The 27,467-nt window shown below is 60.1% G+C and overlaps 3 protein-coding genes across 6 annotated transcripts; 2 read left to right on the top strand and 1 right to left on the bottom strand.

Annotated features, from left to right (window-relative positions):
• The first annotated feature begins 3,886 nt into the window (after positions 1 to 3,886).
• CDK2AP2 (cyclin dependent kinase 2 associated protein 2) lies at positions 3,887 to 6,089 on the top strand. 2 transcript variants are annotated; one of them, XM_032357649.1, is made up of 4 exons: positions 3,887 to 4,572; positions 4,881 to 4,981; positions 5,069 to 5,201; positions 5,559 to 6,089. In XM_032357649.1, exons 1-4 carry the CDS (start codon positions 4,491 to 4,493, stop codon positions 5,624 to 5,626), a joined length of 384 nt encoding a protein of 127 aa, XP_032213540.1. In that variant the 5' UTR covers positions 3,887 to 4,490; the 3' UTR covers positions 5,627 to 6,089. The 2 variants fall into 2 exon arrangements, with proteins under 2 accessions (XP_032213540.1, XP_032213541.1); XM_032357650.1 differs by lacking the exon at positions 3,887 to 4,572 and adding an exon at positions 4,585 to 4,714.
• A 1,160-nt stretch (positions 6,090 to 7,249) lies between these two features.
• Positions 7,250 to 20,708, top strand: PITPNM1 (phosphatidylinositol transfer protein membrane associated 1). Of its 2 annotated transcripts, none has more exons than XM_032357646.1 (24): positions 7,250 to 7,443; positions 8,404 to 8,522; positions 10,013 to 10,227; positions 10,318 to 10,439; positions 10,635 to 10,859; positions 12,338 to 12,664; positions 12,741 to 12,836; positions 12,921 to 13,025; positions 13,884 to 13,945; positions 14,046 to 14,296; positions 14,609 to 14,798; positions 14,900 to 15,007; positions 15,256 to 15,413; positions 15,500 to 15,705; positions 16,177 to 16,347; positions 17,011 to 17,175; positions 17,396 to 17,544; positions 17,651 to 17,761; positions 18,168 to 18,284; positions 18,446 to 18,594; positions 18,684 to 18,833; positions 18,934 to 19,117; positions 19,429 to 19,557; positions 20,202 to 20,708. In XM_032357646.1, the coding sequence occupies exons 2-24, from the start codon at positions 8,445 to 8,447 to the stop codon at positions 20,463 to 20,465; spliced, it is 3,732 nt and encodes a 1,243-aa protein (XP_032213537.1). In that variant the 5' UTR covers positions 7,250 to 7,443; positions 8,404 to 8,444; the 3' UTR covers positions 20,466 to 20,708. The 2 variants fall into 2 exon arrangements, with proteins under 2 accessions (XP_032213537.1, XP_032213536.1); XM_032357645.1 differs by having other exon boundaries at positions 12,918 to 13,025.
• Positions 20,709 to 21,305: 597 nt separating this feature from the next.
• Positions 21,306 to 27,265, bottom strand: AIP (aryl hydrocarbon receptor interacting protein). 2 transcript variants are annotated; one of them, XM_032357647.1, is made up of 6 exons: positions 27,022 to 27,263; positions 24,277 to 24,456; positions 22,673 to 22,861; positions 22,115 to 22,291; positions 21,871 to 22,012; positions 21,306 to 21,627 (listed from the first exon to the last, which is right to left on the bottom strand). In XM_032357647.1, the coding sequence occupies exons 1-6, from the start codon at positions 27,118 to 27,120 to the stop codon at positions 21,422 to 21,424; spliced, it is 993 nt and encodes a 330-aa protein (XP_032213538.1). In that variant the 5' UTR covers positions 27,121 to 27,263; the 3' UTR covers positions 21,306 to 21,421. The 2 variants fall into 2 exon arrangements, with proteins under 2 accessions (XP_032213538.1, XP_032213539.1); XM_032357648.1 differs by having other exon boundaries at positions 21,555 to 21,627; positions 21,879 to 22,012; positions 27,022 to 27,265.
• Between the last annotated feature and the right edge of the window lie 202 nt (positions 27,266 to 27,467).

Below are 27,467 nucleotides of genomic sequence, written 5' to 3'. Positions count from 1 at the left end.
GTAACTGCTGGAGCCGGGACCAGGGCCAGGAGGGAAGAGTGAGGAGGCAGAGACTGCGCTGAGTTAAGAGCCCCTTGTCCACTTCAGGGGGGCACCTGTCGCCCAACGCCAGCAACCCTTGCCAGGTGGAGCACGCTGGAACTCGGAGACCCTCGGATTTTCCCAGAGAAGCTAGAAAGTCAGATATACGCTAAGTCCCCTTCAAACAGTTTGACAACTGCTGACAGCATTTAATGAGGTGTATAAACCCTAAGTGCACATGAGTTTCACACATGTGTGCGCCCACATAGCCACCACCCACATCATGATACGCCATCCACTTATTTTATTAGAACAGTTGTAGGCTTACAGAATTATCTTGAAGATAGTACAGAGAGGTCCTGTTCACCCTCCACCTCGGCCAGCTTCTCCTGTGTTAGTCAAAGATTCCCCAGAGAAACAGAACCAATAGGAGATACCTGTGTGTGTGTGTGTGTGTGTGTGTGTAAAAGTGTGTGGTGTGTACTGGGTATAAAGATATTTATAGCAAGGCATTGGTTCAGGTGATGATGGGTGCTGAGCTGTCCCAAGATTTGCAATCGGCAAGCTGGAGACCCAGGAGAACTTGGGGGTTCGGTTCTAGTCTGAGCCCGACAGCCTGAGAACCAGGAGGGTGGATGGTGTAGGTTCTAGTCTGAGGGCAGAGGATTGATGTCCTAGCTCAACAGTTGGGCAGGAGAAGTTCCCGCTTACTCAGCCTTTTTGTTCCCTTCGGGTCTTCAACTGATTGGACAAGGCCCACCCACCATGGGAAGGGTCATCTTTACTCTGTCTGCCAATTCAACGGATGATAATCGCACCTGGAGACACCCTCACTGACACACCCAAAATTGTGTTTGACTAAGTATCTGGGCACTCGTGACCCAGACAAGCTGACACTTAAAATTAACCATCACACACTATTAATCTCTCATATTAGAATGGTAAATTTTCAGTTTATGAGCTAACACTGACACTCTGTTATTAACTAACGTCTGTATTTCATGCAGATATCATTTTTCCCCTGATTATCCTTTTGCTGTTCCAGAATACCATCCAGGATAACACATTGCATGAGGCATCGTGTCTCCTCAGACTCCTCTTGGCTGTGATAGTTTCTTAAACTTCCCTTGTTTTCTTACGATCTTGGCAGTTTCAAGGACAACTGCTCAGGTATTTTATAGAACATCCCTAAATTGGAATTTGTCTGGTGTTTCTCTCACGATTAGTCTAGGTTATGGGCCGGCAGGAGGAGGACCACAGAGGCGAGTGCCCTTCTCATCCCGTCAGATCAAGGGTACCTACTGTCAACATGACATCACTATTGATGTTGGCTTTGATCATCTGGCTTGAGGTAGGGTTTGTCACGTTTCTACACTATAAAATTCCTCTTTTTCTTTCTCCCATTGTGTACTACATTCTCTGGAAGAAAGTCACTATGTACAGCCCACACTGAAGGGGTGAGGGGTTATAATCCACTTTATCAAGGGCTGAGTATGAACATGAACTACTTGGAATTCTATACAGATTTGTCTCTTCTCCCCCTTCATTTATTTAAACACACACACACACACACACACACGTATATCAGTATGGTCTCATAGATATTTATTTTGCACAAGTTATAATCCAACACGTATCTTTAAATTTCCAAATCACTCCAGTTGTGGCCACTGGGACCCCTTTCAGCTGACTCCTGTGTCCCTTTGGCATATACCCATTGTGGTGGCATTTGGGGTTTTGGAGTATGGTGGGTTCGGGGTTTTGGTTTTTTGTTTGTTTGTTTGTTTTTTAGCATTTTCCTACATTGTGGCACTATAAGATGCTTCAGGATTATCTTGTGTATATCCTGCCCCAGTCTTAGAATTGGCCATTTCTCCAAGGAGCTCTGGTTCATTTTATTGGAGAATGCCATTAGAAACCAAGATCTGGGTGCTAGGTTGCTTCTAGGTCCTCTCAGCACAGAGGAGAGATGTATGTACACTCATCTGTGTATATACTATTTTTAAAATATTTCTGTATGCAACTGACTGTATCTGTGTCGATAGGGTTCCTACTGATGTCTCCAGTTCCAACCCCTTATCATGCGGATCATACTAGCCTCCTCCCCTTGTTTACCTGTCACTTCTCATTCTGGTGATGAGAACTCCTCCCTCCTAACTGGCTTAATTTTCGATTCTGGTGGACGTGTGCTGTGGTTTCAGAGCTGCTAATGCACACGCCACAGGAAACCCCTTCACCGACCTGTACATGCTTCCTTGCAGTTCCTCTGCGTTCACTCTCTAGTTATCCACTCTTTCCCCCACCCCGTCGTCTCATTCATGATACGGCCGGTCCTTTGGTCACATTCTGTTCCATCCTGGGATCCCCTGACCTCCTCCATCATTTCTTTAATTTTGCCTACATTAGAGTTTACCCTTTATGACTAATGCTTAATATCGTGTATTCGCCATTACAGATTCATACAAAATAGTTCCACTGCCTTAAAAGAAAAAACATCCTGTGTCGCCCATTTAAGTCTATCCCTCAGCACCCCTGGCAACCAGTAATTTGTTCACCTTATGTACACGTCTGTCTTTTCTGGAATGTCCTACGGTTGGAATCATACAACGTGTGGCTTTCTCAGACTGGCTCCTTTCACTCCGCAAAATGCGTACCTGTGTCTTTTCATGGCTAGACAGATGATTTCCCTCCACTGCTGAATAAATGGTCCATTTTGTGGATATATCACAGTTTATTTGTTCCTTCACCAGCTGAATGCCACCTCCCCTGGGAAGACTCCTGTGATGTCACCAAGCGGGCTCCCTCCTCTAGGTTCCAATGCATGCTGTACAGTCTCCACACTGTCTTACTGGACAGTGTGTCTTTGCTTTCCCGTCTTCCTTGAGACTAGGAGCTCCTTGAGGACAGAATCCGTGGCCAGGTTATTTCCATATCATCAGTGCTCGGCACAAGGCGTGGGATGGAGGATGGAGTCAGAAAATACCTGCCGGGGCGCCCAGGTGGCTCAGTCAGTGAAGCGTCTGCCCTCAGCTCAGGTCATGATCTCAGGGTCCTGGGATCGAGCCCCGAATCAGGCTCTCTGCTCAGCAGGGAGTCTGCTTCTCCCTCTCCCTCTGCTCCTCCCTCCTGCTCGTGCTCTCGCTCGCTCTCTCAAACAAGTAAAATCTTAAAAAAAAGAAAGAAAATGCCCGTTGGATGAATGAATGAAGGAATGAATGTATGTCCTGGGGATGAGGGAAATGCACAGACCTGGGGCATGAAGGGCACACGAGGCCGGAGAAGTTTCGAGAAGTCGCCTGGGAGAAAGGGTTAGTGTTTGGAAGAGAGTCTAAGGTCTGGGGTCGTGAGGAAAGAAATTTGAGGGGAGGGGCCTGGATGGAGAAATGGACAGAAAAGAGCACAATGAAAACAGCTTCTTAGGAACTCGTTTATCCACACAACAAGCCTGCGAGATAGTTATTATTAACGTCCGCATCTCGAAGACGGGGAAACGCAAGCGTACTGAGGTGGGTAACGTGCCCAAGGCGGAACCGCGGGTGGGGTGCTGAGAGAGGCCAGCCATCAGCCGGCGCTCTCACCCAGGACCGCCCGGTACTGCCCGGCGCGCGGCGAGTATTCAGCGAAGGTGAGCTGCTCCTGCTGTTGTAGGAGGCGCAGGCTCGGCGTCTCGGGGGACAGCTTGAGGGGGTCTCTGAGGTCGCCCTCGGACCCAACACCAGCCTGGACCGAGGGATGAGGCAAATGCGAAGAGGCGCGGCTGTAGCGTCGGCGACCGACCCGTTGCCATAGGAACAAACGGAGGCTTCAGGAGGGCGCATGCGCAGACCGGAGATAGGGGTGCTGAACCGGTGAAAGGTGACGTAAAAGCGCACGGGGTGAGACGCAGGGCTCCGAACGTCAAAGCCTCGCGTCCTCCGGCACTCAGAGCTGTGGAAAGGCGCGCTCGGCGGCGGCGGCGATAGCAGGCCCAGCGGGACCGACACCAGGAGATGCGAAGCTGACGTGCAAAGCAGCGCGAGCGAAATGTGAGGGCGGCGCCTGCGCCGGGGAGAGCCCTCCGCGCGTACCGCGGCGGTCCAGACCCGGGTCCCGGCTTCCGAGGCCCCGCCTCTCGGGCCTTGGGACTAATCGGATTGAGAGCGCGCCGGCCCGGACCGCGAACTCGCCAATTGCGTAGGGCGTCAGCTACCGCCCAATCCGGAGCAGACAGGTGCGAGGTCCGAAAGGCGAAGACCAATCAGCAGCGGTTGCGGCCTGTTGGGGTCGGTCTTGGCCAATGAGGAGGCTCGAGTGACATCCTCACGCACCAATCGGGAGTGAGAGAGGATTCGTGCCCGCCCGCCCTTCCGGCCTGGGCTCTATTTACCAGGGGCGTGCGGCCGGTTTACCAATCAGAGCGCGGCTGAGCGGCCGAGCAGCCAACCCCGGAGGAGCGGTCGGCCGGCGTCCGCCGCACCCAAGAGTTGGGGATGTCCTACAAACCCATCGCCCCCGCCCCCAGCAGCACCCCCGGCTCCAGCACCCCTGGGCCCGGCACCCCGGTACCTACAGGTGAGGATCCAGCTCTGCCCCTGCTCGCCTGCCCGGGTGGTCGAGGTCGCGACGAGAAGACGGCCCGAGTTCTGCACCCCCGGGCCTGCCGCCTACCCTCGCGGAGCCTCAGTTTGCTGGCCTGTGAAGTGGGCGTGGTCACGTAAGGGCTAGTTGGTGGAGCGCAGGGGGAGGGGTTTGTCCCTGAAGTTGAGCGCCGGGAGTGGAGCATCCCTTTGGAGGCAATCGGGCGAATCCGGTCGGGGCCTTGGAACGCTGGGGAGAGGCGTCCCAGCCCCGCGCTGACCTCTTACTCGCGCATGTTGCAGCCGGAAGTGTCCCATCGCCATCGGGCTCGGTGCCGGGAGCCGCTGCCCCTTTCAGACCCCTGTTTAACGACTTTGGACCGCCCTCCATGGGCTATGTGCAGGTGAGTGGGGGCGAAAGTTTACGTATGGATGGGGACTGGAGGTCCCCTCGGGGCCCGAGCTCATCGCCCTGTCCTCTTTTGACATAGGCGATGAAGCCACCCGGAGCCCAGGGCTCCCAGAGCACCTACACAGACCTGCTGTCAGTCATAGAGGAGATGGGCAAAGAGATCCGGCCTACCTATGCTGGCAGCAAGAGCGCCATGGAGCGCCTGAAGAGAGGTGAGTAAGGCCTCCACCCTCCCTGTTCGGGAAGCTAACAGGACAGTCGCTCCTCAGGGAAGGAACGACATCTGGAGGCCACTTGAGCCAAGCCTAGACGAGAGCCAGTGTCCACTATCCAGAGCGGTGTCTAGAATGGAATTCAAATTGAGTCAGTTTTCGGGGAAGGACCAGGACATTTGTCTTTAGATTTAAGGATTAGCCAAACCGCTCGTTTCACTAGGCCCCTCATTAGATTATAGTCCTGGTCCTGGGGTGAGGACCAGGGAGGAGGTGAGGAGGGAGGGGTCTTGCTCTGGAGGGTGGGGGTAGGACTGTGGAGGGTCGCTGTATGTGCCTTGCCCGTCCCCACCTCAGGCATCATCCATGCCCGGGCCCTAGTCAGAGAGTGCCTGGCAGAGACAGAGCGGAACGCCCGCACGTAACAGGACGCAAGTCCGCCACCGCGTCTGGACCTTTCCTGGCCACTGCAGAGCACCTGCTTCTCCCTGGCCTTCACCCCGAGTTGCACTTCCCAACCTGGGCTTCCTGTCCTGTGTCCCTTGGTGGGTGCCCTCCAGGAACGCCCCCTCCAGGGGCGGCTCTCACTCCAGTCCACAGCACTGATTGGGACTCTATCAAGAGTCAGCAGCGAGGTCACTGTGAGCCCCACCCATGACCTGCCAACAGTGTTGATCCAGCTGGAGCTTGCTCTTTCTGTGGCCCCCACCACTCAGCACTTACCCAGGACTTCCACCACTTTTCCCAGACTCCTCCCCGAGCAGGGCCTCCGAAGGCCTGTCACCTCCCTGCCTTGTTTCCTGGGCCATAGCGACTCTTTTTTCAGTGTCTTTTGCTAAATACACCCTTTTTGTATAAATAAAAGATAATTTGGAGTTGTTCTCTCTACCTCTTAGTCTTTCTGAGTGTGGTACTTCTAAGCCAGGAAGAAATTGGGAAAGGGGAAACTCCGGGAGGGGAGAGGGGCGGTGCAGTGGTGGGAGAGAGAGGGTCACTGAGCCTGGCCTTGCCCGGCCCTTGCTTTCCATTGCCTTGGGTGGGGACCCTGCCCCGCTCCAACCCTCAGCCTTCCTAGTTTTAAGTAGTGGAAAGGGGTTGAGCTCCAGTAGCTGAGAGCCATCCCCTCCTACACGTGCTGCCACCAGGGGGCAGCGCAAGGCCTTTGCAGCCTCCACAGCTGGAGGGCACTGTGGCCAGCCTGGGCCTGGAGGGTTCTTTGGATTGGCAGTCATGCTCGGCAGGGTGGAAATGTCAGTTCATATAAGGCAGGCCCTCACATGCCTTAATGCCCTAACGTCTTAAACTCCGAGTCAGCCCTGGGAGGCTCTGAATACATCCTGACCTCTCAGAGGAGAGGGGGTACTGCTGCCTCCTTCTCCCCAGCACGTGGGAAGCAGAGCTAAGGGGAGAGGACTGGCTTCCAGCAGGGGTGAGACCCAGCTCGGTGCTGCCATCCCAGCACCGACTAGCTGGCTGGGTGTGGTCCAATGAGCCCAGCCCTCAGGTGTCTCAGCCTTTGCCCAGGGTCTTGTTGGCCAGACTTGTGGACCCGGAAGGCATCAGTGGGAAGTCATGGGGCCCCATTCAGGGGCCAGACCGAGGATTCAGAGTGACTGCAACTCTCTGCCTGAATGTGTAGCTGAATGACCCTAGAAGCCTGGGGCACTGGAACCCTGGCCCCTCAGAAGAGGCAAGCCTTAGACCAGCGGCTTCTTGCCAGACTTTGCGGGCTGGGGCATTTCCCCTACCCTGGGTCTCAGGTTCGAGGGCTGGGGAGAATGGCGATGGGGTCCTGCCATATTTCCATGGCCCCCGGGGGGGCTGGGCGAGGGTGGGGAAGGGAACTATGAGAGCTTAGGGGATCCCAGAGTAGAGGGAGTAAAAAAGCGTCAGCGATCGGAGAACTGCCTCTTCCCCAGCCGGCTTGGGGAAGGAAGGCGGGGGCCGCCCTCCTCCGCCGCCGCGGGCGGGGCCGCCGGGACCCCGCAGGAGTGGGGAGGGCCAGCCGGGCCCAGGAAAGGGGCGGGGCGGCCGCAGTGACGCGGCGGGCCTCGGGGAGGGCCGGCAGGGGCGCCGGCGGGCGGACCCGGAGGAAGGTCGGGGCCATGGGCCCTCGCTGCGCCTCCAGAGGGTCCGGCCACTGCTGGAACCCGAGGCTGGGGCCGGGGGCGCTCCGGGCTCCGACCCACGGCCCGTCCGCCCCCGCCCGTACCGGGTGAGGGGTGCCCGCCCTAAACTAGAGGTGAGCCGGGACGTTGGCGGGCGGGCCAAGAGCACGGCAGGGGACGGGGACGCCGGGGAGCAGAGGGAAGTGGGGACAATGGGGCCTCTCGCCTGTTCGCTGGGTGAGAGGTGGGGAGGTGGGGGGTGCCCGCAGCGGAACCGGGGCGCAGGTGGGCGGAGCGGGTCTCCCAGGGAGGGGGCCCGTGGGATACCCAGTGGAGCCACTCTTGCCTCAGCCCGAAGAGGGGTCAACCCCGGGAAGGATGATGGGGTAGCTGCATAGACGAGTGCCAGGGGTCCAGGAAGGATGCTGAGGAGGGGAAGTCGAGGACTGGGCTGCGGGCCAGGATGGGGAAGGCGGATCTGGGGGTCGGAGGGGTTAGTTATGTGGTCCTGGAAGGTGGGTTCAGATGCGGGGGGTGGGGAACACTGACAGACGCTCAGAGGAGGGGCGCACGGAACTGCTCTACGGAGAGACACCCCGAGGGACAAGGTTCTAAATGGATGTCCGAGAGTGGGGGACATGCGACCCCGCCAAGTAGGGGAAACGGGGTGCAGGGGGCGGACCCCCAGGGGCTGGTCGTGGAAGGCGGACCAGGAAGGAGGGAACGGTGGCTCCTGGGGGTGGGTCCCCGAGAGATTTGGAGGGGGCTTGGGCCACGGCCGCCGCTGGAGAGGCGAAGGTGGCCCGTTAGCCGGCCGGCCCGCGCCCGCCGTTCCGGGGGGCCCGCGTCAGCGCGCGGTTGCCATGGCGACGGGCGGGCGGGGGACGGGGGCTGCGCGGAAAAGAGGTCAGCGCTCAGCCTCGCTGCGGCTCGCGGTCCCCGGCGGCGCTAGCGGCAGCGCTGGGCTCGCCTCTGCCTCCCCGGTAACGGGCCCAGGCATGGGGTCCCGCGGCCCGAGCCCTCCGGCCCGCGCGCAGGGCTCGGGGCCGCGCGCCGCCGCCCCGCACTGACTGCCGCGCCGTGCCCTGCGCCAGGCGGAGCGGAGGCCGCGCGCGGCCGGCCGAGCACCTTCAGGATGCTCATCAAGGAGTACCACATTCTGCTGCCCATGAGCCTGGATGAGTACCAGGTGGCCCAGCTCTACATGATCCAGGTGAGGGCGGTGGGAAGCAGGAGACCAAGGGGGCCACACTTCATGATGGGGTAGTGGCAGGCGCGCGCAGGCCGCACCTGGGACGAGGGGTGGGCCCAGCTCAACCCCCATCAACCCCGCTCTGGGGCTTGCAAGGACTCAGGGGAGTCCTAGGGGAGTACAGAGAAATCCCCCTTCCAGTGCAGGGGGTGGGGAGGGGGCGGCTGTGGGGAAAGGGGCAGAAGGGCCTAGCGGTGCCTCCCCATCCCCCCAAGTGCTTGGCCCCTGGTTGATGCTCAGCCCACTTCTGATCTCCTTTAATCCTCCTTAGAATCGTAACCCCTTGCGGGAGGGAAAGGAGTGCATGAGCAGGCAAGAATGAGAGGCAGGGAGCCAGGAAGGGCGCCAGGTGGTAGAGAAGCCTGGGAGGGGGTTCTCCAGAGGGTGCACGATCCTTACAACCCCTGGTGGTCAGGGAGATGGGAATGAGGGTCAGACCCCAAAACTGTGACAGAGAGGGGCAGGCAGAGACCCAAGAGGGTGAGATAGGGGTCCAGGCTTGGGAAGCAGAATGCAGGGAGGCAGGATCTCAGGGAGGGAAAGCGGTTCAGGGCCTCAGGGAGGCCTGTGTTCCCCAGAAATGAGGGTTAGGGTCTCAAGAGGCAAAACGGCCAGGATCTGGCCTCAGAGGGTTGAGTGGGCCGAGTTCAGGCTCCGGAGCTATAAACGGGCAGGATATGAGTGCTCTTAAGCTACAAGGGGTGTGGCAGGAGCTGGTATTGGGGTCCCAGAGAGGGAGGGGACTGGGGTCAGGTTCTCAGAGAAGTGCAGATCCCCTTTATTGTCCTGGATTCTTCCAGGCCACCCTCCGGGGCCTCCTTGCTGCCCCTGGAGCACAGGAGGCACACTCCTGCCTCAGAAGCTTCTGTTGGCACCCCCCCGCCTGGACTAGTTCCCCCCAGCCCCCATCCGCACCCCACATCTACCTCCCCCACTTCAAGTCATATTACATTCATACTGTCTGATCACGTTATCTTCTCCGTGAGGCTTTCCCTGATCATCCTGTCATAATCGTAATCCCAACCCGATATCCCTGACCCTAGCCGACACTTCCCTCTTCCCATAACATTTACCCCTTCTAACATACCATGTCCTTTGCTTCTGTTAAGTTCCTCTCTGCACTGGGACGGAAGTCCCACAGGACAGGCAGGGATCTTTGGTCCTCAACAGCAGGTCCCAGTTAATGTAATCCCAATATGCCTGGAACAGAGCAGATGCGTGAATGAGTGCCGGGCTGCAGGCCCCATGGAGGACTGGACAGCAGCTGTGGTCCTGACCCCCCCCCCCCGGGAACTGCAGCGGACCAGGGTCGGGTTTCGGGGAGGTGGAAAGGGTGGGGTTAGGGCTCTGGCACTGTGCAGGGGGCCAGGCTGAGCTGGGGACCGCAGGGAGCTCAGCGGGGGGGCTGAGCTGCCCTTTCTGCTCTGCCCGCTCCCCCCTCCCTGGTGCAGAAAAAGAGCCGGGAGGAGTCCAGCGGTGAGGGCAGTGGAGTGGAGATCCTGGCCAACCGGCCCTACACCGATGGGCCCGGCGGCAGTGGGCAGTACACACACAAGGTGTACCACGTGGGCTCCCACATCCCAGGCTGGTTCCGGGCACTGCTGCCCAAGGCTGCCCTGCAAGTGGAAGAGGAATCCTGGAATGCCTACCCTTACACCCGAACACGGTGAGGGGGGGGAGGGCAGGCCTGGAGTGACAAGAAGGAGAGCAGCCCTGGTGGGCACAGCAGTGACCGTGACCCCTGCCCTGTGCCCAGGTACACCTGCCCCTTTGTGGAGAAATTCTCCATTGAAATAGAGACCTATTACCTGCCTGACGGTGGGCAGCAGCCCAACGTCTTCAACCTGAGTGGAGCTGAGAGGAGACAGCGCATCCTGGGTGAGGCCCGGGGCCAGTGGGGGGGACTCCGAAGCCCCTCTCAGGCCACCTGCCACCTCAGTGGGCAGCCCCTGACAAGTCACAGGCTCTCTCCTGGCCATGGAAGGCTGCCCTCCCCATCCCAGGGCAGGGAAGGTGGGGAGGGGGCTGGTGTGACCCAGTGCCACTGGAACTCACACCCCCCCTCCCGCACAGACACCATAGACATCGTGCGGGATGCAGTGGCCCCAGGAGAGTACAAAGCAGAAGAGGACCCTCGGCTGTATCGCTCGGCCAAGACCGGCCGAGGACCACTGGCTGATGACTGGGCGCGCACAGCGGCCCAAACAGGGCCCCTCATGTGTGCCTATAAGCTGTGCAAGGTTGAGTTCCGCTACTGGGGCATGCAGGCCAAGATCGAGCAGTTCATCCACGACGTTGGTGAGCACCCCGCTGTAGGAGGCTCCCTTGACCCAGCACGCACCAGACCCCCATCCCCCCGTGTTTGAGCCAGGAATGCTCCCAGGCTACTGGGGATGCAGAAACAAAAAGGCATCATTTCCATCCGATATTGCACTGAAAGAGAGGGGAGCAGCCCAGCCCGACTGGGGTTCAGGGGGGCCTGGCCTTGAGGCATAGGTAAGAGTCAGGAGGGCAAGAAGCTGGGGACATGATCTCTGAGGTCCACACGGCCTCTGACATTCAGAGAGGCTGCTTTTCATCCTTTAAGCTTCCAGGGTTCTCCAATGTTCTGTGGATCAAGGGAGACTTAGAAGCTGTCAAAAGGGTCAGCAGCCCTAACCAGCAACACACACAAGTACAGCCTAAGCCTGGGGCTCTGCCATCATTCTTGGGGTCCCTCCCACTCCCAGCTCCCATGGCCCCATGCTTTGGCCCTGGATCCAGGAGTCCTGTTTCTAACCGTACAGTGCCTGCAGCTCAGCCCCGCCCTATACCCCAGCTCTGACACTGGACCGCCTGCTGGTAGGGAAATCCTCAGATGGGGCATCCAGGGGTCTGGGCTCCATGGGACCTCCAGTGAGCCGCTTCAGATCTCTGCACCTTAGTTCTCCCTTCTGTGAGCGAGCAGGAGGCTGGGCCAGGCATTAAGAACAGGCATTAAGAACCCTCCACGACATTGGGAGGGGCCTGGCTAATCACTTAATCCTGCCAGGATTTCTTTAACCCCCATGACACCCCTGCAAGGTAAGAACCACTAGTCCCATTTTAAAACCAGATGAGGAAATTTAGCTTAGAGAATAGTAGAGGCTCCATAGCTTGCATTTGTAAAAATACCAGAAAGCACAAATAAGAAAATGAAATCACCCACATGGAACCACTGGTAAGATTCTGATCGATTTCCTTCCAGAAGTTTCTAATTATAATCCAACCATTATTAGTATCTCCTAGGTATTGAAGTTTCTAACTTTATTCCTCTGCTTCAGATGAAAATATCCCAGAATGGGTATCATCTTTCGCTACAAACTTCATTAAGTGCCAACACTTCCATTAACTATTAACACCTTCATTAACTATCAACAATTTCATTAACTGTTAATGCCTAATTGTCAGCTCCTCTGAAGAAGTCAGCAGGCAGCTAGTGAGAAAGGCAGCGAGAAGCCTTGGCCCCAGCTTCCCAGGTGGTCGGCATTGGGTTTGTGCTCAGAGTTGGGGTGTCCAGAGGGATAAAAGAGGCAGGGATGGAGGGAGGGGGTGCAGCCAGAAGACAAATGCGCCAGTTTCTATTCCCATCTCCTGGAGGGCCCTCACCCTGCCCTACTTTATGGCTCCGGGTGGGTGGTGTGCCCAGGGCAGCCATCACCAGTGCAGAGGACTGGGCTTGTGGCTACCCCATGGCAGCGGCAGGGAAACTCACACTCGGGGGGAGGGCTATGGTTTTGATGCCTGGGCACTTGCAGGTCTGCGACGGGTGATGCTACGGGCCCACCGCCAGGCCTGGTGCTGGCAGGATGAATGGACAGAGCTGAGCATGGCTGACATCCGGGCGCTGGAGGAAGAGACCGCCCGCATGCTGGCACAGCGCATGGCCAAATGCAACTCAAGCAGTGAGGGGCCGGAGGCCCAGGCCCCGGGGAAGCCTAGTGTTGAGGCCCGGGCTGCGGCCAGCCATGCTGGCACCCCCGACGGGCCTGAGGCACCCTCTGGCCCCGACGCCTCACCTGATGCCAGTTTCGGCAAGCAGTGGTCCTCCTCCTCCCGTTCCTCCTACTCATCCCAGCACGGAGGTGAGGCTGGGGCCCAGAGGCGGGAAGGAGCCACCCTCAGGCTGGACGCCCAGGCTGAGGGGATATGGCCCTGCAGGGGGCGTGTCTCCCCAGAGCTTGTCTGAGTGGCGCATGCAGAACATCGCCCGGGACTCCGAGAACAGCTCCGAGGACGAGTTCTTTGATGCCCATGGTCAGCACCACAGCCCTGCCGGGGGTGGGGTGTCCCTGAGTGGCTCCCACTGCCCCGTGACACAGCCCCTCGTCCTTTCAGAAGGCTTCTCGGACAGTGACGAGGTCTTCCCCAAGGAGATGACCAAGTGGAACTCCAATGACTTCATCGACGCCTTCGCCTCCCCCGTGGAGGCCGAGGGGACACCAGGTAAAGACTGCCGGCCACCAGCACCCTGTATGCCTTGGACGCTCAGAGAGCCACGCGGTCTTAAGCTTAACGGGGTCCTGAATCGAAAGTCAGTCCAGAGAGGGTGCTCATAGTGATGGAGGAGGGGTGAATAGATGGATGGTTAGACTGTATTCCAAGTTCAGACAGAGCCCAAAACGTGAAGGAATTAATCTGGAGTCCAGGAAGCCTTCACGTGGGAGGTGATGTCTAAGCGGGAATTTTTTTTTTTTTTTAAGATTTTATTTATTTGACGGAGAGAGAGACAGCGAGAGAGAAGGAACACAAGCAGGGGGAGTGGGAGAGGGAGAAGCAGGCTTCCCGCCCAGCAGGGAGCCTGATGCAGGGCTGGAACTTAGAACCCTGGGATCATGACCTAAGCTAAAGGAACAACTAAGCCACCCAGGCACCCCGTCTAGGTGAGATTTTGAAGGATTGGACTAGCTCTAACAGAACTTTCTGCAGTGATGGAAATGTTCTAGCTACTGGCCACATGTGGTTTCTAAGTACTTGAAATGTGGCTAGTGAGACCAAGGCGCAGAATTTTGTACTGTATTGCATTTTAATTTATTTCAGTTTAAATAGGCACACGTGGCTGGTGGCTACTGTATGGGACAGGGCAGGATTAGAGCACTGTGGGGAGAGGCGTCCCTGAGAGTAGCAGGACCAGCATGTGCAAAGGCCCAGAAATGTGAAATGACCCATGAGAGCCTGATGAGGGAGGACAGAGGAGGATGGGGGGTTGCTTGGGCAGACAGCGAAGCAGGGGTACAGGGAGTGCCACATGGAGGGAACCCCACAGGCGCCTCAGCCTCCTTCTCGCTTCCCCATGTCCTACAGACCCTGGAACTGAGGCCACCAAAGACACTGGGGATGGGGCCCGAGCACCCAGGGACTCAGAGGTGAGTTTGGTCAGCTACCCCACATCTGCAGTTCTGCCCCTCCCTGCCCACCAGGCAGGCTACTGGTCTGACACCCCCGGCACCCCACTGTGCCCCACAGGGCCCAGACGGAGCCGGGGAGCTGGGGGCCGAGGCATGCGCAGTCCACGCCCTCTTCCTCATCCTGCACAGCGGCAACATCCTGGACTCGGGCCCCGGAGATGCCAACTCTAAGCAGGCAGACGTGCAGACCCTGAGCCTGGCCTTTGAGGCTGTCACACGAGTCCACTTCCCCGAGGCCTTGGGCCACGTGGCACTGCGTCTGGTGCCCTGCCCGCCCATCTGCGCTGCTGCCTATGCCCTTGTCTCCAAGTACTGGTCAGGGGTTGAAGGGTGGGGGGCAGCCAGGGTCTCCAAGGTGCAGATCGCATGGGGCTCCCGGGACCAAAGAGGGCCCACGAGGAAGGGGGAAGAGGCCAGGAAGCCGACCACTGGGCCCGTCGCCCACCCAGCCCAACTCCAGCTTCTAGTCAATGGTTCCATCACAAGGGCCCCTTGGGTGCTGTTGCTTCCCACAAAGGCTCCCCACAGTGCTAGGACTTGCCACCAGGCCAAGGGGACTTGGAGGGGGGCAGTGGAGGGGCTAGAGGCCCTCCCACCCACCCACTACCCCTCCTCCCACAGCCTGAGCCCCTACAGCCATGACGGCGACAGCCTGTCCCGCTCCCAGGACCACATTCCACTGGCTGCACTGCCACTGCTGGCCACCTCGTCCTCCCGATACCAGGGCGCTGTGGCCACTGTCATCGCCCGCACCAACCAGGCCTATGCTGCCTTCCTGCGCTCAGCTGAGGGGGCTGGCTTCTGCGGGCAGGTCAGGCCTTAGGGATGTCCCTGGGAAGCTTGCTGCTGGAGCCCCCCCATCTGCCGGCCTCTGCTGCAGCCCCTCCTGAGGGTGCCACTCTCCCCGCGCAGGTGGTGCTGATTGGAGACGGCGTCGGTGGGATCCTGGGCTTTGACGCCCTCTGCCACAGTGCCAGCGTGGGCACGGGGAGCCGGGGCAGCAGCCGCCGTGGGAGCATGGTCAGTGGGGCCGAGCCCTGCCTGCTCGGGAGGCGGGTGTCTCGCCAGCTCTAGGTCTCTGTCCCCCGCAAAATGACTTCTCTTCAGGCAGCTCCCCTGCTGCCTTGTGCTGTCCCCTCTTGGGCTCTGCCCCGAGTTCTTTTCTGGAGGCCCTGTCCAACCCCCAAGCCTCTCTCCTCACTTCCAAATCAGTAGAAATTGAATCACCTCCAACCCTAAGGATATTTCTGTCCCCTATTTTTGTCTAGATCAATGAGCTGCTCTCCCCGGAGGTCGGCCCAGTGCGGGACCCCCTGGCAGATGGGGTGGAAGGGCTGGGCCGGGCCAGCCCAGAACCCTCAGTCCTGCCTTCCCAGCGCACCCCCAGTGACATGACCAGTCCTGAGCCCGAGGGCACTCAGAACAGGTGACACGTCTGTGCCATAACCCACACCCTGGGCTCGTGCTGGGCTGTGGAGGCAGTGGCACTGAGCACCCCTCCCCCTGCCCCAGCCTGCAGGCTGCCCCCCCAACCACCTCCTCCGGGGACCCCAGGCGGGCAAGCACAGCCTCCTGCCCACCTGCTGCCACTTCTGAGGCTCCCGATGGCCCCACCAGCGCTGCCCGCCTTGACTTCAAGGTCTCCGGCTTCTTCCTCTTTGGCTCCCCGCTGGGCCTGGTGCTGGCTTTGCGCAAAACCGTGATGCCCGCCTTGGAGGGTGAGCCCTCGCCTCGGGCTGGGGGTGGGAGCCGCACCTTCTCCTCCATCTGCCCCCCCCAGCTCTTTTGTCCCCCATGAGATGCTGGCAGTACTGCCACACCTCACTGTACCAACTAAGATGCTGGCTAGAGAAGGGGAACCTGAGGCCCAGAAAGAAGGGACTTGCCAAGGCCAAGTTTCCCAAAGTGTACCAGGAGGAACTCAAGCCCATACACGATGCTCCACTTGAGAAGGGCTCTGACAGGCAGGGGAAATACATCATCCCGAATCACGTCAGCAGATAAAGGGTCTGATCTCTTCTAAGCTGAGACACCCTGTGTCACTTTCCTGGGACCCTGGTAACCTCCCGGGGAGTGCAGTTTGGAAAGTGCTGGCTCTGGGTCACATAGCCCATCAGATGCTGCGTCCCACACCCCCTGCCTCCCAGTATGCCCAGCTGAACCTCCTTCCTTCATCTTCTGGGTTCCAGTGGCCCAGATGCGCCCGGCCTGTGAGCAGATCTACAACCTCTTCCACGCGGCCGACCCCTGCGCCTCCCGCCTTGAGCCCCTGCTGGCCCCCAAGTTCCAAGCTATCGCCCCACTGGCCGTGCCCCGCTACCAGAAGTTTCCCCTGGGAGATGGCTCATCCCTGCTGTTGGGTATGCCCCCGGCCAAGATAAAGGGGAGAAGGGGGGGCAGCAACCGAGAGCGATGGGAATGGACTCCCCTCCCCCAAGAAGACATGAGCTGGTTCCTCCATCACTGATGAGCTCTCATGTCACCAATCCCCAGACCACAGAGGCCCTTTGGGAGGTCTGGATCCCCAAGACCCTCTGACATTCTCTGCCAAGGAGCGGGGGGCAGTGGGGACGGCTGGGCTAGAGAGAGGAGCCGGTGGCGCTGGGGAGCTAGCGTCTGGGAGCGGCTGCAGTGAGGGGGACTGCCGGATCTGCGTGGAGGGGCGCACAGCTTATCCATATACACTTGTGTTCATGTATCATTGTGGGGCACGTACCCACAGGCATGCGAGTGGGTACCCATGTGGCCCCACGAGACGAATAGGCTTGTGTCGGAGCGGTAGAAGCAGACGTTCTGAAAGGAATACAAATGGGCCGTCAGCGGGAGCTAAGAGGAGACAAGGCCCCCACTCTTCATTTCCACCTAATTGTGGGGCACTTCAGCCTCAGCCAAGACCTGACTGGGAAGGGCTGGCAGGGGAGATGGTGGAGTGTGGGGGGCCCAGCTGCCTTGGAAGCCCTAGGTGGGAAGACAGGAGGGCAGCCCGGCTCGGACCGCGGCTCAGATTGGCCCGTCTCCCCCAGCTGACACTCTGCAGACACACTCAGGCCTCTTTCTGGAAGAGCTGGAGATGCTGGTGCCCTCAACACCCACCTCTGCCAGCGGTGCCTTCTGGAAGGGCAGTGAGTTAGGCTCCGATCCACCGGCCCAGCCAGCTGCCCCCAGCACCACCAGTGAGGTGGTTAAGAGTAAGTCAACCAGCCACCCTGCCGCGGGGGTGGCACTTCTAGCTCCGGAAGCCCAGCTGAAACACCCTTGCCCTGGGATGAGAGGGCCCTAGCACCCAGCCTTGGACTTGGCAAAGAGCAGGCTTGGCAGGAAGGAGGGAGGAAAGAGCACCCGGGGGCCAGACACGTGGGCACGAGGTGGGAGGCCACCCCTGACTCACTGCCCAACGTGGCCGTGCAGTCCTCGAGCGCTGGTGGGGGACGAAGCGGATTGACTACTCACTCTACTGCCCCGAGGCGCTCACCGCCTTCCCCACGGTCACGCTGCCCCACCTCTTCCACGCCAGCTACTGGGAGTCGGCTGATGTGGTGGCCTTCATCCTGCGCCAGGTGGGCTCGGGGATACGGGGTGGGAGATGAGAACTGGACCAGGGGAGCCGCGGGCCAGGGGAGGCGCAGCCCCAGGTTCCCTGTTCACGTGGCCCCACGCGCACAGGTGATCGAGAAGGAGCAGCCGCAGCTGACGGAATGCGAGGAGCCGTCCATCTACAGTCCGGCCTTCCCCAGGGAGAAGTGGCAGCGCAAACGCACGCAGGTCAAGATCCGGGTATGTGCCCTGCCCCTCGTGTCCCGAGGGGCCAGACCCTGCTGTCTCCCCGCAACATCCCCGCCCAGCACCTTCCCGGGTGCCGCCCCGCCCTCTGTAGTCCTGGCCCCGCCTCCTCGAGCCTCGGCCCCGCCCCTGGAGACTGGGAATCTCCTCCCCTTTCTTCGGGAATTGGGACATCCGATCTCCGCTCTCCTACCGAACCTTCTAGACCCTCTGAATCCCGCCCTGTCACGGCTCCGTCCCCTGGGAGCCGCAGTTGACACGCATCCCCGACCTCAGGTCGGGTCGGAAAAGCGCCCACCACTTGGGCCTCGCCCCTGCCTGGGCGCGGGTCCCCCACAACAGCTCCTCCGGCATCCCGGTCCGGGCTGGGCTGCGGGCTCACGCCGTCTCCTCCCGCCAGAACGTCACTTCCAACCACCGGGCAAGCGACACGGTCGTGTGCGAGGGCCGCCCCCAGGTGCTGAACGGGCGCTTCATGTACGGGCCCCTGGACGTGGTGACGCTCACGGGAGAGAAGGTCAGGACACGGCGGCCTGGGCCCCGGGTGCACCCGCGCCTGTCGAGCCGACCTCGCCCACAGAGAACTCTTGGCCCCTCCACCCCCGACGCCCAGACCCTCCTCCGCTCAGGGTCCGGGGGTGCGTGGGGTTGAGGCCCACGGGCTGCTCTCCCCATCAGGTGGACGTCTACATCATGACGCAGCCACTGTCAGGCAAGTGGATCCACTTCGGCACTGAGGTCACGAACAGCTCCGGCCGCCTCACCTTCCCGGTGCCCCTCGAGCGCGCGCTGGGCATCGGCGTCTACCCCGTGCGCATGGTGGTCAGGTGAGCGCCTGGCGAGCCGGGTTTCCGCGGGCTGGGGCTCTGCCGAGCCTCGCCCGCCCCATGCCGCTCACCCCATACGTGGGCCACAGGGGCGACCACACGTACGCCGAGTGCTGCCTGACCGTGGTGGCCCGCGGCACCGAGGCCGTGGTCTTCAGCATTGACGGCTCCTTCACTGCCAGCGTCTCCATCATGGGCAGTGACCCGAAGGTGCGCGCCGGCGCCGTGGACGTGGTCAGGTAGGAGCAGCAACCACCCCCCCGCCCCCACGCTGGCTGCGGTGACCGGCTGCACCCCCGCACCCCCGCCGGTGGAGCCGACCTCCCTCCCATCCTGCAGGCACTGGCAGGACGCCGGCTACCTGATCGTCTACGTAACCGGCCGGCCCGACATGCAGAAGCACCGCGTGGTGGCCTGGCTGTCGCAGCACAACTTTCCTCACGGCGTTGTCTCCTTCTGTGATGGCCTCACCCACGACCCACTGCGCCAAAAGGCGATGTTTCTGCAGAGCCTGGTGCAGGAGGTGAGGCTGGGAAAGGGAAGGGGGAGGGGAGGGCCCGGCTCCGCCCCCTCCCTGGGCAATAGGACTTGCAGAAGCCCACCCGGTCCCACCCCCACGGCCGGGGACCCTAACTGGCTGGAGAGGGCCCTATGGCCGGGCCTCCTAGTGGTCTGAGAAGCCCCTAGTCCTCTCCACCCACTCGGCTAGCTCAGGGGCCTGGTGACGGGACCCTGTGGCCCCGCCTCTGTCCGACCACTCCCACCCTCAATACCCTCTAACTCCGGACGCCTGGCGGATGCACTAGGATGGTTGACTGGCCTCTCCCAACACAGGTGGAACTGAACATTGTAGCTGGCTATGGGTCCCCCAAAGATGTGGCCGTGTATGCGGCGCTGGGCCTGCCCCCAAGCCAGACCTACATCGTGGGCCGCGCAGTGCGGAAGCTGCAAGCTCAGTGCCAGGTGAGGGCCCAGGGAAGGCCGGGACTGGGCTGCCGATGGGCAGCAGAGCCTGGGTCCCAGGCAACCAGGACCACCTGTGCTATGAGGGGACCACTCTAAAAGAGCCAGCTGGCCTCAGGGGACTGGGCTCCTCCTAGGATAGGGACATGAACAGCTTGGAGCTGCTGGGCAGGCCAGGATGGATGACAGAGGTGGGGTGTGTCCAAGACCTTGAGAGCAGGTTCCCTCTGGCTTGGCCCTGGGCATGGACCTTGAGCTTTGTGAGCCCCAATTTCCTGTCTGTAGAACGGAAATGCTGGACTGGTACCAAGCTCCCCAGCTCTCAGGGACATCACAAAACATGCACAGGGCTGGGAACAAAGCAAGCGCTTACTGAATGTCAGTGGCTGTTCTTTCCCGCCAAGACCTCAGGAAACTGAAGGCCAGAGAGGCGCAGAGCGAGGAGGAAAGCCAGGGTGCTCTGGCTGCCAATCTGGGGTCCCAGCTGCTGAGAGGAGGCTCTGGGTCAGACTGTGCCTGGCCTAGAATGCTGCCAGCACTGCCCCTGGAGCCTGCGTGGGGTGGGGGTGGGGGGTCCACAGGCAAGGGGTGCATGTGAGTCTGAGACCAGCCATGCCCTCATCCCTGCCCACTTCTGCCCACAGTTCCTGTCAGATGGCTACGTAGCCCACCTGGGCCAGCTGGAGGCAGGCTCCCACCCTCATGCCCCCACGGGACCCTCCAGGGCCGCCCTGGCCAAGAGCAGCTACGGCGGGGCTGCCCCCGTGGACTTCCTGCGCAAGCAGAGCCAGCTGCTTCGCTCCAGGGGCCCCAGCCAGGTGGAGCGCGAGGGCCCGGGGACACCGCCCACCACCCTGGCCAGAGGCAAGGCCCGGAGCATCAGCCTCAAGTTAGACAGCGAAGAGTGAGGCCCGCACTCGGATGGCCCTGAGTTATTTATTCATGGACGCGAGGGGCCCAGGTGGCACGTGCCAGGGATTGGGGGGCCCTCAGCCCCCCAACCCCACAAACTGTATCTTTCTCTGCCCCTCAGTGTTCCTTCCCTTTCATGTCGGGGGCACCTAGCCTCGATGGGGGAGGAGGGAGCGGCAAGGGCCCGGAGGCTTTTCCAGCGTGTGCAAATCTATGGAAATAAACCACCTGTAACCCACTGACCGCTCACCTGCCGGGCACCGCAGCGCAGCCGAGCCCAGGTTCCAGTTTGATGGGGACACCGAAGGGCCCAGAGGGGCCAGGATGCGCCCAGGGTCATAGAATGGGTTAGGGGCAAAGCCAGGTTGGGTGCCCGGGCCTTGGAGTCTTCTGGAGGATTCTGTCCTCCCTTCTACCGGAGGCCTCCTCCTGAATGGTCAGGCCACTGCACCCCACCCTCCCGCCCTGGGTCAGCCCTTCAGTTCACAGGAGCCCAGACAGCTTCTGGCTGACACCTCTGCCTCCAGAAGCAGAGACCACGGGACCAGAGGCTGGAGGGGAGCTACGCTAGGGGACCCTCCCGGCTGTGCCTCTGTCTCCCCCTGAAGACTGAAGGCCCCCAGGCACTTGGGCCCTGGCCAGCAGAAAACACTTCCTTTGAGACAAAGATCCTCCTCCTCATCTCTGTTGGGGACACTAAGGCCCAGAGAGGTCTTGGAGCTGGTAAATGGGAAGCTTGGATCAGAACCCTAAGCGCCTCTGCCTCCCCAAACCACCTGAGTACCAGGAAATGCAAGGTGATCAGCCCGGTTCCCCCAATGGATCAGCTCAGCAGGTCCAGGAAGAGATAAATACGGCCTTTATATACAGGGAAGCGGGACGCAGCGGGGGCAGGGGCGTCAGTGGCAGCAGCAGCGGGGCAGGCAGGCCAGGCAGGGCCGGCCAGGCCCTATCAGTGGGAGAAAATGCCCCGGAAGCGAGCCTTGTCCTCTTCGTCCTTCTGCCGGATCCGTGCCTCCAGGGCCCGCAGCTCCCGGCCCACGATGGGCGCCAGGGCGGGGTCCAGCTCCAGCACCTTGGCAAAGTCAGCCTGGGCCTCCTGGGCGTTCCACACGGCCGCGTGCGCCTTGCCCCTCTTGAAGTAGGCCTTGACGTTGTCTGCGGGGGTACCGGCGGGCAGCAGGCATGCAAAGGCATGAGGGCGGGGGGTGGGGGGACAAGCCAGCCGCCCGGCCTGACTTCTGGCACTGGGGCCCCCCCCCCCCGGGTCAGACCCCTCCCAACCTGACGATGCCAACCACAGCCCGAGCCCCACACCACCATCCCTCCGTCACTGGCATCACGGAGCCCACAGCACCGCCCGGGGGGAGGACGTGTGCTCGGGCTGGCACCGGCGCTCACCGTCGTACTTGTTGAGGATGGACGAGCAGTGGTCCAGCACCTCGTAGTACTCCTGGGCCACCAGCTTGCACTGACAGTAGTTGAGGAGCAGCGGGGTGATCTGCTGGTCCAGCTGGATCCAGTCAGGGGATCCAGGCTGCTCCTGGGGACACAGGGGCAGGGAGAGGGCAGAAGCCGCTGAGGGCCGGGTCCCTAGGCTCCCCCCGGCCCCGCCAGCCCCCCCACTCCCACCTCCGGGCCGCACCTTCATCTGCAGGTTCTTGAGGCAGGCGATGGCGTCGTAGTACTTGGCAGCGGCCGCCTGCACGTGGCCCTCCCGGTACAGCTTGTTGCCCTCCTGGTGGATGCGCGGCACCGCCTTCACCTTCTCCTCATCCGTCATGGCCCAGGGGTCCTGCTGGTACGTGCCGGGGCTCTCCACCTGCCAGAGTGCGACCCCTCGTCAGGGGGCACCTCAGCTTCTCAGCCTCTGGGCCCCGGACACCAGGAGCGGAACCACTCGTTCATTCCCTGATCACTCAACAAACGTTTACGTGGCACCTCCTACCTGCCCAGCACCACGCCAGCTTCCCAGACTAGAGCCATAAACACGGTGGCAAAAAGCCCGCCCTCACAGAGACCTCTGGAGGCAGGGGAGCCCCAGAGGCAGGACCCTCGGGGACTGCGGGAGTCCTGCCACACCTCCTTGTACCTGCCTGTCCTGACCTTCCCGCCCAGCAGTCCGTCTACGGAGCCCACAGCCCTGGGCAGGCAGGCAGGGCCTGTTCCTGCCGTGAGGCCCCCAGGCTCAACAGCCTCTCACCTTGAGCATCTCAATGTCGAAGATGAGAGGCTGGGGGTTCTGCTGCAGGGCGTCCAGGTCGGCGTGGCCCAGGGAGTTGTGCTCGTGCATCTGGGCGATGCCACAGCAGTGTCGCTGGCCCTCCAGGGGGTCCTTGCCTGCCGCGATGTTGCGCAAACTCTTGGCCACCAGCGGGTACAGGACCACGTGCTGCGGAAAGGCGAGTGGGTTGCCTGGTCGCCACGTCCAAAAGGGCCCACCCCCTGGCCCCATCACCATCTGGGAAAGGACAGTGAAGCCCAGAGAGGGCCAGCAACTGGCTCAGGCCCTGTCCCGTCAACACACAGGAGGGCTTTTCCCTCAGGAATCCTCTGGCATCCCAGCCTTCTGTTCTGGAGAAGTCCGCAGCTCCTGCCACACTTGCTGGCCACCCAACCAAGTACCCCTGCCATGGCCGACACGAACACGCCCTGTCACAGTCAAGCAAGCTTCCCGGCCGTTCCAAGCTCAGTGGACTCTTCCTCCTCCTCCCCGACGGTAGCCCACAAGCGGGACTTCTCACCATCACTGAGGTCCCTCCCTCCACATTCTGTTCTCGGCGCCTCTTCCTTCTCTCCTGCCCCAGCCCAGCCCATTCGGGGCCTGTCTCAGGTCTGGGCCCAAGGTAGCAACTCAAAGCCCTTGGCAGAGACTTCCAGGCATAGAGGACCTAGCCTTTGACCTTCCACTAGGAATAACTGCTCAGATGGTGGAAACCAGACTGCCCCCACCCCAGTCCAAGCAGCTCTGCTCACAGTCCCTACTGTCTATATGGGGGCAGATTCCTAGAGTAACGTCTGTCTCACCAGCAAACATGTCCTAAGTCTTGGTGCCGAGCGTTTTGAGCTAAAGGTAAACAGGTCCAGTCCTTGCTCTGCAGTAGCTGAGACCCAGGTAGATCTTGCCATACAGGGCATGAGGGGTTAGAGGACCAGAGGAGGGTTTCAAGCCAACCACCAGCAGTCAGGGAGGACTTCCTGGAGGTTGTGACCCTAGGAATTCACTCTGAAGTATGAGGGAAGATCTTGGCCAAGAAGGGGATGGAAAGGGGGCGCCTGGGTGGCTCAGTCGTTAAGCGTCTCCCTTCGACTCAGGTCATGACCCCAGGGTCCTGGGATTGAGCCTCGCATTGGGCTCTCTGCTTGGTGGGAAGCCTGCTTCTCCCTCTCCCACTCCCCCTGCTTGTGTTCCCTCTCTCGCTGTCTAGATCTATGCCAAATAAATAAATACAATTAATTTTTTTTAAAAAAAGAAGAAGAAAAAGGGAATGGAAAGGAAAAGCAGGGAGGTGAGTGGGAGGGGAAAATTGGTATGAGTCAGACCCTGCAGGGCCACGTGAGAGTCTGACAGTCACTAGGGTCCAGAGAGGATTAAAGATGCAGTTGTGCGGTCATTTGCATTTGAGAACCAGTCCCCTGGCTGCCATCTGGCTCATGAAGAGGAGAAGGCAGAAGAGGCCAGGACCCCAAGGTCCTGTTGGTGTGACACCCTGGAGGGAGTTGGTGGCAGCCTAGCTAGGGCACAGGCCCTGGGATGGAGAAGAGGGAATGGCAGGACAGACACCACAGGCGGTGGACGCCAGGTACCTTGACATCACAGCAGAACTGGGCGATCTCCCCCTCACGCATGGTGCACACGATGGTCTCCCACACAGGCAGCTTGAACTTCTTACCAATGATGAGCTCCATGGGCTTGCCACGCACCCGGCTGTCGTCCAGCACGGTGCCCTCCTTGTCGCTGTGCAGAGTCCGGTAGTGGAACGTGGCCTGCAGGCCACATGTGGGATAAGACAAGGGCACAAGCTCTCACCAAGGCCCCAAGAACAAGCCTGGCTCCGAATGTGCAGATAGCACAGGCCGCAGGACTTGCCCAAGGGTCACCACCTGACCTCTACCCCACTGCCCAGGGGCAGAAACTAAGTCACAGAAAGGGAAGTGAGGGGCCCAAGTCACACGGATAGGGGGTGGACAGGCTGGGCTCCCAAGCACTCCGGCACCAAATGTTCTTTCAACAAATATTTACTGAGCACATATTATGAGCCTGAGCTCTGTGCTAGACACAGCAGTAAACAAAGACAAAAGTCCCCACGCCTACGGAGTTCACGTGGAACTTCTAGAGGAAGGAGATGAAGCCAAAACAAAACAGTGCACTGTGGAAGTGGAGCTAGGGGCTGTGGATCAGAAAACAAAATGCAGCCGAGTAAGACAGGCCACATTATACACAGGAGGTGGGCACTCCCTGAGGAGGCAACATTTAGGCAGCAATCTGAAGACAGGAAGAGAGACAGCACGCCAGACAGAGGCTAGGCTAGGACACTGGTGTGGGCCTTCTAGACCAAGAGAACAGCAGGGGATGGTGTGGTGTGTTCAAGAGGCATCAAGGCCAGTGTGGCAGAAGCAGAGTGAACTGGGCGGGGGGGGGGGGGGGGCACTGCGGGGTCACCGGAGTCAAGGGGACGGATCCCGCAGGGCCTGGAGGCTGTGGTGAGGGCATCGTGTTTTTCCTCTGGGTGGCTCCACACACAGGAGGGACAGGATCTGACCTGGGTTCCACTGCTGCCAAGATGAGAGAACAGGTTCCAGGGGGGTGAGGGCAGATGCAGGAAGGTGAGAGCTGTAGGCCTGGGGGGGACAACAGAGGCCTGAACCAGGACAGCAATGGGAGCAACCGTGTGAAATGGTCAGATCCTGGGTGCATTCCCAAGACGTGAGAGAACAGAGGGGCCGTGGAGACTGGGAAGGATTTGGCCTGAGCAATCAGAAGGCCAAAGGTGCCCTTCACCGAGATGGAGAAGGACTGGGCACAGCAAGTCAAGTCTGAGAGCCAACCAGAAATCCAAGGGGTGACGGTGAGTTGGGAGCTGAATATCAGGTTTAAGAAAGAGGTGCAGACAGAAATACACCTGGGGGAGTAGTCCAGGCATGGAGGGTTTTTTAGGGATGAGCCTGGGGAGAGCATCTGCGGGTGAGTGCAGAGAGAGGAGATCCGAAGACTGAACTCTTGGCAGGATATAGGTAGAGAAGCCCACGCTCTTGCCCACCACACCAGGCTGCACCCCTGAACTCTGTTTCCAAATCAGTACAGTGGAGGCCCCCATAGTACCCATCCTGCATCTCCTGCATCGCGGGGATCAAAGAAAATAAACCTGTGTGGTACTGAGCACAGGGCACACTGTGAGCCCTCAGTCCACGCTAGGGATTGTTATTTGGTATTACCTGTCCCTCATTTTTGGTGCCACTGTTCTCCTATCTTCACTATCTTTATGATGTCTCTGCTTACGTGGTCTGTTCCATCCAGGATCTTCTTTGCCAGGACCTTCTTCAAGGCCATCAAACCCCCACCCCCAGCTCCTGGGGGCATGCACACAACCACACTTCTTCTCTCCACACTGAAAAGATCCCGATGGCCAGAACGATGCAGCTTCCCTCTGCTCTCAGGGCACTCGCACTGGGCCAGCCTAGGATCTTTACCTGCCCGACCTTGGTAGCTCGAAGACAATGCATTCACTCACAGCCGCTCTGGCTTTTGGTGTCCCAGTCTAGGCCAGGATCTTGGGTCATTCGTTCAATATGCATGTTCTGTGTGACTGCTCTGCTGGGCCCAGGGGCTGCCCCTGGGAAGCTCCTGACTCTACAGACAAGTGGCAACTGGAAAAGGCCCTCCAGGAGAAGGGAACTGCGCGAGCAGAAACAGGGAAGCCTGGAGACGTAGGAGGCGGGGGCTGGAGAGGCCTGGGTAGACAAAGGAGGAAGGTGGTGGGGTCTTTGATTTCCCAGCCCCTATCTGTCCTGAGCAACATCACCGAGCGCAGTCCAAACCCCTGCCAAGGAATTCCAGTCTGGCAGACCTGACCTCTGGAAATGGGTTTGCGCACTCCGGGGCCTCACCTTCCCCATCTAACAACGGGAGCCGCTCTAAGTGTTTTCAGAAGGCTCTCCCATGTATAAAAGAACTTGAACCTTGCAACCCAGAGGCCCCGGGGCCTCCTCCCCAGTCCCAGAGGACCTCCCAGGTCCCAGGTCTCCCGCTCTGGGTCTCCTCCAGCGCCCGGTCTGTGCAAACACCGAAGCCAAACCCCCTCAACCTTCGGAGGATGACTGACGGCTTCCCGGACCAATGCGGCCACACGGCCAAGCCAGGGGCGAGGCAGACACAGCTAAATTCACCCCCTACTTATATTCAGACCAACCAGCGTCGAGCTCAGCATGTGAGCAGTAGAGTCACCGACCGCTGCTATCTGGGCATGCGCAACCTCTCGCCTAAGGCCTCCTCCCGCCTCGCATGCGCACCGCGCCGCAGAAGGGTTGAGGAGAGGGGGGCTACGTACGAACCTTGGTTCCATCCTGAAAGTCGGGGAGCTCTCCTCGGCCCTCCTGTATCACACGCTTTTGGATCCCGTCCTCCCGGAGTCTTGCGATGATATCCGCCATCCTTCTTCCCCGCTGCTCTCTTTCGGTAACTTCCGGACTCCTTCGGCAGCTTCCGGACCTGCTTCGGCAACTTCTAGCGCTTCGGCAACTTCCGAGATGGCGCCATTTTGGCTGAGGGCAGACGCCAAAAAGGGACGAAACGTAGAGGTGACCTGTGATTGGTTGTCTGCGCAGCGGCAGAGCGCGCGGGTGTGACCAGGGGCGGGTCTGACCTGGGAGTTCCCGGGAGGCCTATCGGAGAGGCGGGACCAGGGTCTGCCGGGCGGGGCCGGGCGGGGCTGGGCCGGGCTGGGCGGGGCCGGGCGGGGCTTCCCTAGCCGTCCTGTCCTTCAATGGATTTGGACTGG

This window comes from Mustela erminea, chromosome 9 (genome assembly GCF_009829155.1).
Source record: "Mustela erminea isolate mMusErm1 chromosome 9, mMusErm1.Pri, whole genome shotgun sequence".
NCBI lineage: Eukaryota > Metazoa > Chordata > Mammalia > Carnivora > Mustelidae > Mustela > Mustela erminea.
The sequence above is the reverse complement of the archived record's forward strand: the minus strand, read 5'-3'. Positions and strand labels throughout refer to the sequence as shown.